At 40.8% G+C, this 14,756-nt stretch overlaps 1 protein-coding gene across 4 annotated transcripts in view; it reads right to left on the bottom strand.

Annotated features, from left to right (window-relative positions):
- atrnl1a (attractin-like 1a) overlaps window positions 1-14,756 on the bottom strand; it is a 332,702-nt gene that overhangs the window by 99,885 nt on the left and 218,061 nt on the right. The window contains exon 29 of one of the 4 annotated variants that reach the window (XM_082557492.1): window positions 10,184-10,508. The exons of the other annotated variants lie outside the window; for them this stretch is intronic. Coding sequence (XP_082413618.1) covers window positions 10,350-10,508 — 159 coding nt within the window. The 3' untranslated portion in view covers window positions 10,184-10,349. Of the gene's footprint in view, window positions 1-10,183; window positions 10,509-14,756 lie in introns of those variants that run through there. 4 annotated transcript variants of the gene reach the window in all.

The raw sequence follows: 14,756 nt of genomic DNA, 5'->3' as shown, positions 1-14,756 counted from the left end.
CTCACAGATGACAACTTACAGTCCTGCGTAAAGATGAAAGTGACTTCGTACAGTCCGTTGAGCTTTGCAGCTCACAGCCCAACACACACCAACACAACAGCATAGATAGCACAGACGTTAAGGCGGCGAGGCGTGATTGCGGGTGCCGCTCACGTGCGTCAACCTCCCCTGCAGCGGCGCTGCAGACCACGCCCCGCCACACACATTAACCAGGTAAAATACATATTTTAAAAGCAGGTCAAGGCTCCAAAAGCCCAAAGACGATATAAGGGGGGCGGCTCACAACAGTTTTTGTTTGCTACATGGATCATTTTAGTTCAGCTGGGTGTCTTTCCTTTTGTTATACTGTATTCCTTTAAGAGTTCAAAATGTGTTAACTACATAAATAAAATGTAATTTTCTCTGTAGCACTTCATTGATTTCACACCTTAGTTGTTCACAAAAAGCATAAAGGTAAAAAACAATATATACAGTGTTATCTTCATTTTAGATATCAAAAAGTATTTGAGGCTCCCAGTGTTTTCTTTTGTGTGGAAACCGGATCCAAATGGCTCTTTGGGTGTTAAAGGTTGCTGACCCCCGGCATAGAAGATGAGTTAACAGCAGCTTAAGTGGAAAAAACATAAGAAAGCTGAATTTCAAACGCATCTCTGCAGGCATATTTCATACCTAAATTCAAAATACATAGACTGCATCACTGAACAAGAGATCCAGGAAATCTTATTGTCTGAAAGAGTAAAAAAGATATTCAAAGATAAATCATGTTCTTCAGAGAAAAGAAGCCTACTATAAAAACTGTCTGATGTATTGGTGCACTTTAACTGGGTACATGCAACCAATATGTTTACAGAGAAACACCGTTGTCGTTCCAGCCTTTATGAATCATACATTTAAGCGCCCTGGTCTGTATGTTCTTTTCTATGTCTAATCTAATGAAAGCGAGAAACAGGAAAGTACACTGGAGGAGCGCGAGCACGAGGTAGAGAGCGGGAGGAAAGCGAGATGCTGCGCTCTGATCAGAGGCTCTGATTAGAGGCTTTAATTGTCTTCCTGGTAGTGGAGTCACTCTGGGCGTCTTAAATGGAAAGTGCGAGTATTTATGTGGATGTCTCTGTGAGGATGTACGCTGTTAGGTACTTGTTGATACGCTTGCTGGGCTGGCAGGAAGAAAACACTCTTAAACCCTGATGCCCAGTGTGTGTCTGTTACAAATGTTACAATCAGACATGGTGCAAATGGAAGTTATTCAGTAATGACATCATATTAAATCAGAATTTTTACTGTAATTAAGTTTGCCATTGAAATATTTTAGTCTACCTACATATTTTCATTTTTAGGTGTGATTGCTGCTGTAGTCACAGCAAAACACACACACACACACACACACACACACACACACACACATATACTTAACCTGAGTATTAAGTATTTTGTCTACAAAATAAAGTCTCCTAAAACCTTAATTTCTTTGAGTTTTTTCGCTTCTTTTTGGGTACTTTTTCAGCCCAGTTTGAAAAAAACAAAATAAAACAGTTTTGAACCAAGTAGATGCTAATGCTTCAGACACTCGGCTAGCTGAAGAGAAATGATGGAGAAAACTACAGACAATGTTTTTCTCCAGGATTAAACTACCATTAGACTTGTGCTGGCATTATTTTGTTCCTGAGTCGACAGTAATTTCAGCCTGACCTGTGTTTATGCATCATGGAGTGGGTGTCTGCAGCTTTTCCTTTTCCTCCAGACTGCAGGAGGTTTGATTTGACTGATTAATTTCTTCTCTCAGGCTGATAAGTTAATCTATGAAGTCACTGCTGAACTGCTGGCACGGATCACTGCTATTTGCAGTCTGAGATGTAACTGTAGACATGAAATGGATGCAAAATGTGTATTTTTAAATGTTTTGACATCACTGAATATGCCTGATTTTTCTCTTGCGATTACTCAACGCCACAGATGGTGGAATGAGAGCATTCGTGGATTCGAGGTAAATCAAATCAGTCTTTTGTGAGTGAGTCAAAAATGTAGCAAAATACAAATACACGCAGATGATGGGCCAAATGCCCCAGGAACAGAGCTTTGAAACTTTTAATAATCACCAGGTCTCTCAGTCTGTTTACCAGTGCATCTCCCTGCAGTATGAGTGTACCTCCGACTACAAAGTTTTTTTAATCACAAAGGAAAACTTAGCTGAAAAAGGAAAATGTAAATCTCATTTGAGTCCTGCAGACGGCCTCAGGAGCAAGCACAGGCAGTGGACAGAGTGCAACAACAGAATGAAATTATACCACATTCAGCAGGTCTCTAACTAGATCATACAGCCCCGATAATGTTTAATTTATTTAATATATTTAATATATAAAACTTTACCCACAGAATTCAAGATACATATTCATGTTGAAAACATCATAGCTGTCAAAGCATGCTTCTTTAACATGTCCCAGTGCTTTGGTTTTGCATGAGATTTTCTGTTTTCCTGTTCTCTGGTATATTGCATCTGTGGAATGTACCCAGTAAAATGCAGCATTACTTTTAAAGCTTTTAAACGTGTTATCATATTTATTGTTGAATATAGACAACATGAGCTTTGTCACTTGAAAATCATTTTCTTATACAGAGGAGATGTTTGTTCTTGGACAGTTAGCAGCAATATGACAGCACATGTTGCGTAAAGCTTGCGTTTGATGTGCCAGTGCTGCTGCCCTGCATTCTTTTTCTACCTACATACTCACATACACACAGATGCAAGAAAGTTGATTCTGGGACTTTTCAGTGGGAGAAAAATTTTAACCAAGTGACTTCTACAGTCTCAGCTGACTCCAAGTTTCCCGGACCTTATAAACAGTACAGCTGCATAACGACTAAACCTAAAACTAGCACCCTTACCTACCGCTCAGCCCCAGAGATCATTTTATTGATCATTAATATGCAAACTGTCATGACTACTGATCCATGACTACTGTTCACATAGAGATGGGGAATAGCTGCAATCACAGCACTGTAAGATGGTAACAGATGTACTTTTACGCCTGATTTAGACTTTTGCAGGAAATCTATGTTGTAACTTGCAATGTAATCGCAAACTCCTTCCACAGCATTCAGTCACTGTGGGGCTCCGTGGACCCAACAACTAGTGACATTTCTCAGAAGGAGCAGTCAGGTTACGTGGATCGGTTCTCGGTTATGTCATCGGTTATGATTTAGATTACCTGCAGTAGTATAAATCATGGTCATTCCCTTTTCATACAGATGGCTGCCTTGCACCACTCAAACCAGCACCCCTCCCTATCTAGGATGTGCATTTCCTCATCACTGAAGGACTGGTCTAGCCTGTAGGCATAAAACAGTCGCAAAGTTCTGGCCTGACGAAGTAGCTCTTCTGTATTTGACAACTTTGCAACAGTTTGTTCTGTTTCCCCAATGTCTGATTAAGGCAATCCTCTGGGTACTTAATCTACTACCACTATATTTCTCTGTCTGTGCTTGAAGACCGAATCCATGGATGTTTGGGGGCTTTGAAAGAGATGCTGTGTGTTAAAAAAAAAATCCTTTCAGCCATTCTGATACTCAAAGGGATCACCACTGGTTTTCATATAGAAAGCAGTTGTCCTTCTTTCCTGGATCAGTTGGCTCATTCGGCATCTTCCGAGCTTTGATGAATGCCCAGCCGGGATAACGACATTTACTAAAGGCTCTTTTGATATGATGCTCTTGTGCTTCCCTGGCAACTGAGTCTACGGAGATGGTGTGTTGGTTTACAACACACATCAACTTTCAAATATCCCCTTTACTGATGGCAGTTTCATAGTCCCAGAATGCTAGCCTGTTATCTTTCATATACTCGCTGGTGAACCTGATGTATTTGTCCACTGGGTTAATGTGATCTGTGAATTGTGGTGCTTCCTGAGATTAGATTTTCACCCAGGTTTCATTCACATACTTGAACCAACAGCTCTGTTCTGTTCCAGAATAGGATATCAGGGCTATCTTTGCTACTTCCTCTAGATACAAGTTAGCCACAATAGGTGAAAGTGGGGAACCTGTGGGACACCCATGTGGACTGTAAACAGTTCGGAGAGCAGACACACGTTCAGGGTGTCTCCATTGCTGAGGTCATCCTGTAATTTCTTGTGAAGAAAGACCAGTGTTTCATCTGCCTCTGCACCTTCTCCATAAAACCCAAAGTGTTCTGAATGTGGTGTTTTGAGCTGCCTAACAACTGACTGAAGACTGAAATCAGAAACTTGGAAGATGTTGTAGGTAACACAACTGTTCACACTAGCAAAGGGTTTAAAAGGTGCAGCCTTTTAGTAAGACACACAGACTTGGTGTAGCTTAGATTATGTATACAGGGAGTGCAGAATTATTAGGCAAATGAGTATTTTGTCCACATCATCCTCTTCATGCATGTTGTCTTACTCCAAGCTGTATAGGCTCGAAAGCCTACTACCAATTAAGCATATTAGGTGATGTGCATCTCTGTAATGAGAAGGGGTGTGGTCTAATGACATCAACACCCTATATCAGGTGTGCATAATTGTTAGGCAACGTCCTTTCCTTTGGCAAAATGGGTCAAAAGAAGGACTTGACAGGCTCAGAAAAGTCAAATAGTGAGATATCTTGCAGAGGGATGCAGCAGTCTCAAAATTGCAAAGCTTCTGAAGCGTGATCATCGAACAATCAAGCGTTTCATTCAAAATAGTCAACAGGGTCGCAAGAAGCGTGTGGAAAAACCAAGGCGCAAAATAACTGCCCATGAACTGAGAAAAGTCAAGCGTGCAGCTGCCAAGATGCCACTTGCCACCAGTTTGGCCATATTTCAGAGCTGCAACATCACTGGAGTGCCCAAAAGCACAAGGTGTGCAATACTCAGAGACATGGCCAAGGTAAGAAAGGCTGAAAGACGACCACCACTGAACAAGACACACAAGCTGAAACGTCAAGACTGGGCCAAGAAATATCTCAAGACTGGTTTTTCTAAGGTTTTATGGACTGATGAAATGAGAGTGAGTCTTGATGGGCCAGATGGATGGGCCCGTGGCTGGATTGGTAAAGGGCAGAGAGCTCCAGTCCGACTCAGACGCCAGCAAGGTGGAGGTGGAGTACTGGTTTGGGCTGGTATCATCAAAGATGAGCTTGTGGGGCCTTTTCGGGTTGAGGATGGAGTCAAGCTCAACTCCCAGTCCTACTGCCAGTTTCTGGAAGACACCTTCTTCAAGCAGTGGTACAGGAAGAAGTCTGCATCCTTCAAGAAAAACATGATTTTCATGCAGGACAATGCTCCATCACACCCGTCCAAGTACTCCACAGCGTGGCTGGCAAGAAAGGGTATAAAAGAAGTAAAACTAATGACATGGCCTCCTTGTTCACCTGATCTGAACCCCATTGAGAACCTGTGGTCCATCATCAAATGTGAGATTTACGAGGAGGGAAAACAGTACACCTCTCTGAACAGTGTCTGGGAGGCTGTGGTTGCTGCTGCACGCAATGTTGATGGTGAACAGATCAAAACACTGACAGAATCCATGGATGGCAGGCTTTTGAGTGTCCTTGCAAAGAAAGGTGGCTATATTGGTCGCTGATTTGTTTTTGAATGTCAGAAATGTATATTTGTGAATGTGGAGATGTTATATTGGTTTCACTGGTAAAAATAAATAATTGAAATGGGTATATATTGTTTTTTGTTGCCTAATAATTATGCACAGTAATAGTCACCTGCACACACAGATATCCCCCTAAAATAGCTAAAACTAAAAACAAACTAAAAACTACTTCCAAAAACATTCAGCTTTGATATTAATGAGTTTTTTGGGTTCATTGAGAACATGGTTGTTGTTCAATAATAAAATTATTCCTCAAAAATACAACTTGCCTAATAATTCTGCACTCCCTGTAATCTGTAGGGCTCAGAAGTATCTTTGTCACTGAACAGTGACTTAAATTTCTCATTACACTCAGTCTGGTTTAACAAAATTGTCCACACACCCTTGTCTACCAGAAGGATGATGATGTTGACATTGCTGTCCTTACTAAGTGACATGCCTTCACTAAAGACAACAACAGTGACTATTACTGCACTCGGGGGTTAACAGAAGAGTATAAAACACTTTACACTCAGACTGTGCAGTGTTATGCAAGCCGCTCTCTCTGTAGATTTACCTCATTATTGTTTTGTGTGTGTACAGTCTCTAATTGAATCCCAACAAGCGATTTGGCTTCCACTAATTCAAAAAAAGATAATAAAAGAAAAAGAGCTCCCCCATATTCAGCATGATATTTGTTCAGGTATGTGAAATGAAGTTATGTTCAAGCGAGAATCGGTTTAATCTGCTTCCCTAAACAAGTCAACATCGCTGAGAAAGCATCAGCTCCACTTCCCTGTAGGATGAATTTCTAGTGCGAGCAGCTAATTGGACTGAGATTGTTCTACACTCAAGGAATCATCGCCATGTTCAGACAGAGAGAGAGAGAGAAAGAGGAAAAAAAAAGCTTCATTAGGTCTTAAACAGAACTGACAGAGTCATAGATAGTTAAGAGAGAGCTTGTTTTGTGTAATGAGTGTAGATATGTTCAACTGTGCAGTACATTCAAACTGAAGCATGTTTCCTTCTGGGAAAAACATTTTAAATCATTTATTAAAAGCTGAAACGAGGAATGCTTATATATTTGTACATTGCTATTTTGGTTTGTAATCCCGCACCTGCCCTCTTTTTCTTGCTCTGTCTTTTTTTATAGACTTCAAGGGCTAAGTCGACACTGCAGGGAAGAGTGGCCCAAATCATGCATGTTTTATTTATATGTGATCCAGATCTGTTTTTTCATGACAGTGTGATTGGTCCCAATCACACTGAATATGATCTTTTCAATTCTGTCCATTTGTGGTCCTGAATCGTAGACACGTCTGATTTTGTTCTTCTTTATCTACATGCGACTAAAACGTCACTTGGCTGACCTTAATGTCTTGTTATGATTCTTTCCACATCACAATCTGCATCCTCTTTGTCATCCCCTCACAAATTCCCTTCACTGCACATGATCTCGTAAATGAAACCGTAAATGCTGAGTTTAGCCGCCTGCATATTTACTCCTGCGTAAAAGTGTGACGCACGCGGCATCGTTTTGACACGTGAGTTCCAGGAGCGTCCTGAATACTGGCCACATCTAAAGAATAAAGCGCATAGATAAACAAAAAGTGAGATCTGAGCAATTCATAAGAATTGAGCACCAAGGTTTGTGGTGTGATGGGAGATAATGAAAACAAAAAACAAACAGGCATTTTCCAACATATGCCAAATAAAAGTATGGAAAAAGCTCCTGTTCAATGACTCATGCTGCATTTAAACCAGCGGTGGGCATTTCATTGTCCAGAAGGGCCGGATGAGAAAGCTGGACCGTTTTGCAGGACTACACCAGTTAGCTGAACTCAATACCGCCCAATATTAGTTTTACCTTATATCTCTAAGTTTATTGGTGCAGTATTTCACAACAGTGCCAGCTCCTCATGTGGTCCCCACGGGAAAATGAACTGCCCACTACTGGGTTAAACAATTACCCCTCAGGAATGATTGGCATGTCCCAAATATCCCATCATATAAAATATGTTCCTCAGTGGGTCAGAAAAGAAGCGATAATGGGAGTAGAGACTTGATGAAATCACAGATCTCTCAGTCGTGTTTTGAAACACAAGAAAATTATGATTTCATAAGTGCTCCTGAAATCTGTACTGTAAGCATCACCTTAAGAATATGGAAAGTCATCTTCATGGTTCAAGTTCTCCCTGAATCTAGTTATGGATCTGACATTCACAGAGCAGCTGCTGGATGCTGATTGAAAGCTCTGACCTTCACATGCGATGTGCTAACTGATGATTTCTTGAAATGAACATTGGCTCATTTCGGTACGTTGGTGGTCCTTTGTGTCTGGGGATGGGCGTCCAGGTACGCACCGGCTCACCCCTTGGTAGCTGCTTGTCGGGGCCTGGAACCTGGGGCTCGCTCGGGCCACTTCGGGGGTGGGGTGCCCTCAGCCTCTCGGCCTGGGGCTCGGTCACTCTGGCACAGCTGGCTGCCGGCAGAGCTCACGGGCACATCACTGCAACCCCCCTTTACTTCTGCTCCGCGGCTGCTGAGTAACCCCTCCTCTGGGGCTCTCCTCAGCTCTTTCTGGGATAGTGGCGCAGCTGCCCTTCTGTTGGTCTTCCTTGGTCTCTGGTGTTCTGAGGGCCTCTGAATGTCTGGAGCCTAGATCTCCTCCATACCTGCTTCATGCCCTGGAGGACGGGGCTGTGGCTCCCCACACCCTCTAGCGATCTGCTAGAGGGTGTGGGGAGCATTTACATGAAGGAAACTTTTAAATACAAGCGCGCTCACGCTCACAGGTGTACACACGGGTGCTCACACACACAAACTACACCCTTTTTGGCTCCTACCTCAAGGCACACTGTGTGCTGTCGATCTTACGTGCTGCACAATAATGTTTAATATTTAGTATTTACGGTTACATTCCCATCCATACATATGCAATAATACTAAGTGCAATAATCCTTTCTGTCATCGTTGTATTTTTACTCAGTTGTATATAGTATTTGTATTTGTATTCTATTTTTATCTTATTGTATATTTATTTTATTTTATTCTACTGTATATAGTATTTTATTCTATTCTGTACAGTTGTGTACTGTATTTATTCTTATTGTATTCTAATTTTTGCCTCATAACTTTTGCACTGTCCACTTCCTGCTGTGACAAAACAAATTTCCCACGTGTGGGACTAATAAAGGTTATCTTATCTTATCTTATAGATCATCGTGATGATGTTGTTTATTATGTTGCTCTCTTTTTCTTTGCTTGTTTTCTCTTTTTTCTTTCTCAACAGGTGAGTGATAAATGTATTTTTTGTCTGTTTGTTTTGTTGGTTTTTGTTTTTTGCCCTTTATCCCCGTCCCTCTTCCTCGCTGTTTTTCTTTCCCTCTTTCTTTCTCCCTTTTCTTTCCCCCAGTCATGTCTGTCCTGTGTTTAGCAAGTGAAAATAAAATAAAATAAACAATAAAATAAAAAAATAAAAAAGGACATAGTTTAATGGCATCTATGGATTTTAATTTAAATTGAATCTTTAAGAATTTGAGTGGTGTATCTATAGTGTGTTAAACTTTTCACCAAAACAATAAATGCTGCTTTTGAATTTCTGCTATAGCAGGTAAATTTTTTCAATAATCAGGTACTTAAAAGCATCCTCAAAGTATTGAAATGTGAGGACACATGATGAGTAAGTAAAAAAAAAACACCATTTTAAAATTGTGAACCTCAAATTCTGAAGGCACATTTCAAAGCTTTCATTCTGAATTTTTATTCCAAGTTCTGCTGCTGAAGCATCGCTCTGCATGCGTGTGTGAGTGCATGTGAGCATCCTGTTTATGAAAAGCTTCTTAGAGCTGGATTAGGATCATCATTGTCCACTGGCTTATGATACGACAAGGATTATGTTAGTACAAAGATATGTTTAGCAACACATCCCAAACTTGCACGCCCACACTGGCGCTGTATACTGGGATGCAGCTTATAGATTGTGGGCTCTACTGCAGTCATAGCATCTTATAATTTAAACTCAAAACAGGTTTTGCTTCTTGTCTTCATTTTCCACATGTGCTCAACATGTAAAATCAAGCAGCTCAGAGGATACAATGTGAACCATATCAGTCGATAGGTGGGGTAACCCTCCCAGGTAAAGGATCACTCAGGAAAAAACTTGTTTAGTGAACTCCAATAGATGTTTTACTAGTAGGCTGCGATCAGCTGATCTGTGCTGCTCCAGTATTCACTGCTCACTGTAGATTTAGTCGACTGCATTCAAAAAGAAATACGCACATGTAACATGAGTTGCACGGCTGATTATCCAACCCACAGATACTATAAAGGTATAAAAGATGGAATTTAGTGAGTGAATCTAACCAGCAGCATCATAAATATAAACTAATATCTACTTTTGATGTAGTCTAGATTTAGCCAGTCGAACATAATGCATCACTGTAAACTTCCCCACAGTGCTGCAAAAAAAACCAAAAAAAACCAACAACAACAGGTTATGCTGCACTAAACTGCCTGCCTACAACCTGTGAATAATACAAAAAAATTATATTTTTATTACGAGTGTTAACGTGATAAAGTATTTTCAGCTTGTATTTCTAGTTTTATTGTGTATATAATGAAAATGAGGATTGATAACACCAGCGCCCTTTGCCGAGTCTGATAATTATGTATAATAATTATCAGACTGATCCAGATCATATGAAATAACTTTTCACTTTAACTACTATCCAGATGCCATGTTGTGCTGATGCATTTATGTGCACATTGTTAGTTGTAGTCCATTAAAGGTCTCTCTAATTGTTCTGAGAGGGAGTCAGGGGACTGACAGCTTCCTTCAGCCAGGCACTGTGGCTCCAGAGGGGACTGGATGGGTGGAATTATGACTCCAGCAGCACACCGGTCACTCATGTCATGATCTTGCCCATCCTGTAAATGGCATAGAATTGTTTTTACATCTTAGTACACCTGACAGAACAGCTGTACTTCTCAGAATAGGTGCAAAACTGAATTAAGATAAACTAAACAATGAAGATAAACCTGTATTAACATATTTGTTCCTTCCTGATTTATATTAGTGTATTCAGCCATTTAATAAAATATCAATAAAAGCGAAATATATGTAAAATTTGATTTGTTCTTTTTTATAACCATTTTTCTTCTTTTAATCAATTAAAATTGAATCAAGGAAGAAATACAAAAAATGTGCAATATTTTACCACAGCAAAAAGGCCTGACAAATATTTAGTTACTGCATTTGACTCTCAGTCAAATGTGCTGAAATGACACAATTATCTGTGATGCATGTTTATATATTGGGCATATACTGTATAAAAGTCAGGAGTTAAAGTATGCTGGTATGATCTCAAACAGCGTTCAATACTAATTTCAAATGACTCTGTAAATATCCCCAAACACACAAACTCTTCCTACTGTATACCATTTGTCAGAAATCGTGTCTGTAAATGTACGGTTGCTGTGTTATTCACTGAGTAAAAAAAAACAAAAACATTAATGTGTGACACTGATAGATGCAGAAAAATGTGAGAAGCACAGGAAGACTAGACATTATTTTCAGAGGTGACTGCTCACTGCTCAGCAAGTGAAAATTTATAGACAAGTAATGTCCTCATTCATTTTAGAAAATTAAAATCAGATACTGAATCTATAAATCAGGTTTTTCTTGTGTGTTTGCTGAACTGGCTAAATCTAGACTACATCGAGGGTTGTAGACATTACTTTATATTTAAGATGATCCTGGTTAGAGTGACTAGAGTTGGAAATCCACAAAAGAGGGAGCATATTTCTCCCATATTGGCTTCTCTTCATTGGCTGTTAAATCCAGAATTAAATTTAAAATCCTGCTCATCACATACAAGGTCTTGAATAATCAGGCCCCATCTTATCTAAAAGACCTGACAGTACTGCATCACCCCAGAGCGCACTTTGATTTCAGACTGCAGGTTGCTTGTGGTTCCTAGAGTTTGACAGTACAACGGGAGGCAGAGCATTCACCTTTTGGGCTCCTCTTCTCTGCAACCAGCTCCCAGTTTAGATTTGGGTGACAGACACCCTCTCTCTCGTGGCTGATAAAACAGTGACTTACTGCACCTCCACCTCTCACCCCCATTGGAATACCTTTATGCTGATTGGAGTCACAAGACAGAACAGGTTTTTAATTGAAACCATCTTTCTTTCCTTCAAGTCAAGTGTGATAAATCTATAATTAGTCCAAGTAGTTTTACTGACAGGTAATTTTTCTTTTATAAGATCACATTGTTCACACAGTGACGCCCATTCATACCTGGCACATGCTCTGTCCAACCACAATCTGACCACAATCCATTTATAATTCACTGACACGAAGTGAAAAGCACCTTCAGTTTTTGTCAGGGAATTATAAAGTGAAAAAGATAATGATGAGCTTCAGTTTATACTCTGGTTTCTCCTGGGATGTAGTCAAAACTCTTCTTATGTCAAACTTTTCTCAATACTAGAAAATATATCATTAAACATATACGGGTTACATGCCTTCCTAATAATTAGGCTATACTTATTCAAATATATGCAAGCATATGATCATGTTAACGTGTCGTATTCAGTCTAGAACACAAACAAATGGAAAAAAAAGTCACAGAGAAACTGTCAATAAAATATCAGTCTGTCCATGCAGACGTGCACAAGGGCAAAGTCAAAGTCAAAGTCAGCTTTATTGTCAATTCTGCCACATGTACAGGACATACAGAGAATAGAAACTACGTTACTCTCAATCCCTAGATAAAATAGCAAATGAACATTTAAATATAAGAGTGATTAAAAATGCAAGTAAAATAATTAAAAAGTAAAATTTAAATAAATAAATACAATACAATTTTTACATATAACAAGAAAGCTATACAATATACAATATAATGAGTAAATGACATTGAGTGCAAACCAGGCAGAGTAGTGCAAATGGGCAAATAGTGCAAATGGAGATTTGGTAATGTACGGTAAGAGATAGTGTAACAACAAAGTCTTATGAGGTAGTGGCAGTCCACTGCTCCACAAAGTGACTGGTAACTGGTGCAGGCCAGTGAGTGAGTTAGAGAGTGTGTGTGTGTGTGTGTGTGTGTGACAGAGTTCAGTAGGACCGTGGAGGAGAGAGGGGAGAGGGGGCAGAATCGGGAGGGAGTTAAGCTTCCTGACAGCCTGATGGATGAAGCTGTCCTTCAGTCTGCTGGTCCTGGCCCGGAGACTCCGCAGTCTCCTCCCCGACGGCAGCAGCTTGAAGAAGCTTTGCATTGGGTGCGTGGGATCAGCCGCTATGCAAAGGGCTTTTTTAGTGAGACGGGTGCTGTAAATGTCCTGGAGGGAGGGGAGAGAGACACCAATGATCCTCTCTGCAGCTCTCACTATGCGTTGGAGGGTTCTATGACAGGACGCATTGCAGGTTCCAAACCACACAGTGATGCAGCTCGACAGGATGCTCTCGATGGTGCCTCTGTAGAAAGTGTACATGATGGGGGCTGGTACTCCTGCTCTTCTTAGTTTGCGGAGAAAGAAGAGACGCTGCTGTGATTTCTTGGCCAGTGCTGTGGTGTTGTACGTCCAGGAGAGATCCTCTGTGATGTGCACACCCAAGAACTTGGTGCTGCTCACTCTCTCCACAGACGCTCCGTCAATGGTCAGAGGAGCATGTTGGGTGTGCATTCTCCTGAAGTCCACAACAATCTCCTTCGTCTTCTCCACATTCAGAGAGAGATTGTTGTCAGCACACCACGTGGCCAGGCGTCTCACCTCACTTCTGTAGTCGGTCTCATCCCTGTTGCTAATGAGACCCACCACCGTTGTGTCGTCCGCAAACTTGGTGAAGAGGTTGGAGCTGTATGATGGAGTGCAGTCATGGGTCAGCAGAGTGAAGAGGAGGGGAGAGTTAAAGTCCAGGAATCAAGTCGCTGGTTTAGGCTAGAGTTATTTATATGAGCCCGACCACCCACGCCCACCCAGATATGTGTCAACAGCAGAGTCAACAGCAGCCATCAGTCAAAATGCTTTGTGTGGCGGAGAGATTTTTAGGATGGCAGCAGGGACAAAGAAACCACAAAAAAAAAAAAAAAAAAAAGGAGGAGAGGGAAGCAGAGGGAGGGAGTTATATTATTACAGACGGCTGGCCTGAGGCACTTTCCAGTAAAAATCTTAAACGGAACAGGCAGACAAACACAACCGTATAAAACCATCTCCACCACCATATGGCTCCGGGGAGATGTCCTTGTTGTGTCCCTCAAAACACTCCACTCTCTCTCTTCACCCCTTTCCTCCCCCCCTCTCCCCCATCGTCTCTCACGTTTCGGTGCTTTTGAAGTTTGCTGGTGGCTGTGAGGTGCTGCTAAACCACTCTCTGAACACCAACACCTTCAAGCTAATCAGGGTCTCTGACAGTGACAGTGGTCACCTGGCCTGCACTGATAGCAGCATCATTAACATTTATCATATTGCCTGTTTTTACTTTTTTTTGTATCAGCGACAAGTGAGTAAACATAACATGAGCACTAGCTGAGAAATAGTTGAACAGTTTTTAAGACTGTTAGTACCAAAAATATCCATTTAAGAATAATATTAGCTCATTTTAGATATGGTGGCATCACATGGGGTAACAAGTGGTACTATAAAGAAACATCTGCAGGAAAATTTTGCAACTAATTGGGTCAATAGCAACAGAGCATGGTAAAATATAAATAGAATAGAATAGAATAGCCTTTATTGTCATTGTACGGAGTACAACGAAATTGGAGTGCCACTCCCTTGGTGCAAGTTTCAATAATAAATATAAATGTAAAATATAAAAAGTACAAAAAAACAATCGTAAGTACTCAAACAATAGTATGTACAATATATACAGGATAGCAGCATTAATATAATGACAGTATCTTAAATATATGGTTGAATACAAAAGCCCATCTGACAGCAGTCTAACATTACAGTGGAACCCCGACTTACGAATACCCCATTTAACGAAAAATTCAAGTTACAAAGGCACTTAACGGCAATATTTCTGCTCGTGTTACGGCAAAATGCCAGCGTAACGAAATCCGCTGGCTCTGATTGGCTGAGCCCAGAATGGCTACAATGCCCACAATGCCTTCCAAATCATGTGACAACCCCCTTGGCTTGTGTACTTGCACTTTGCTGTTCCAC

The sequence above is a fragment of the Aulonocara stuartgranti genome (assembly GCF_965226115.1).
Source record: "Aulonocara stuartgranti genome assembly, chromosome: 13".
Classification (NCBI taxonomy): Eukaryota; Metazoa; Chordata; class Actinopteri; order Cichliformes; family Cichlidae; genus Aulonocara; species Aulonocara stuartgranti.
This window is presented reverse-complemented; position numbering and strand designations above follow the sequence as displayed.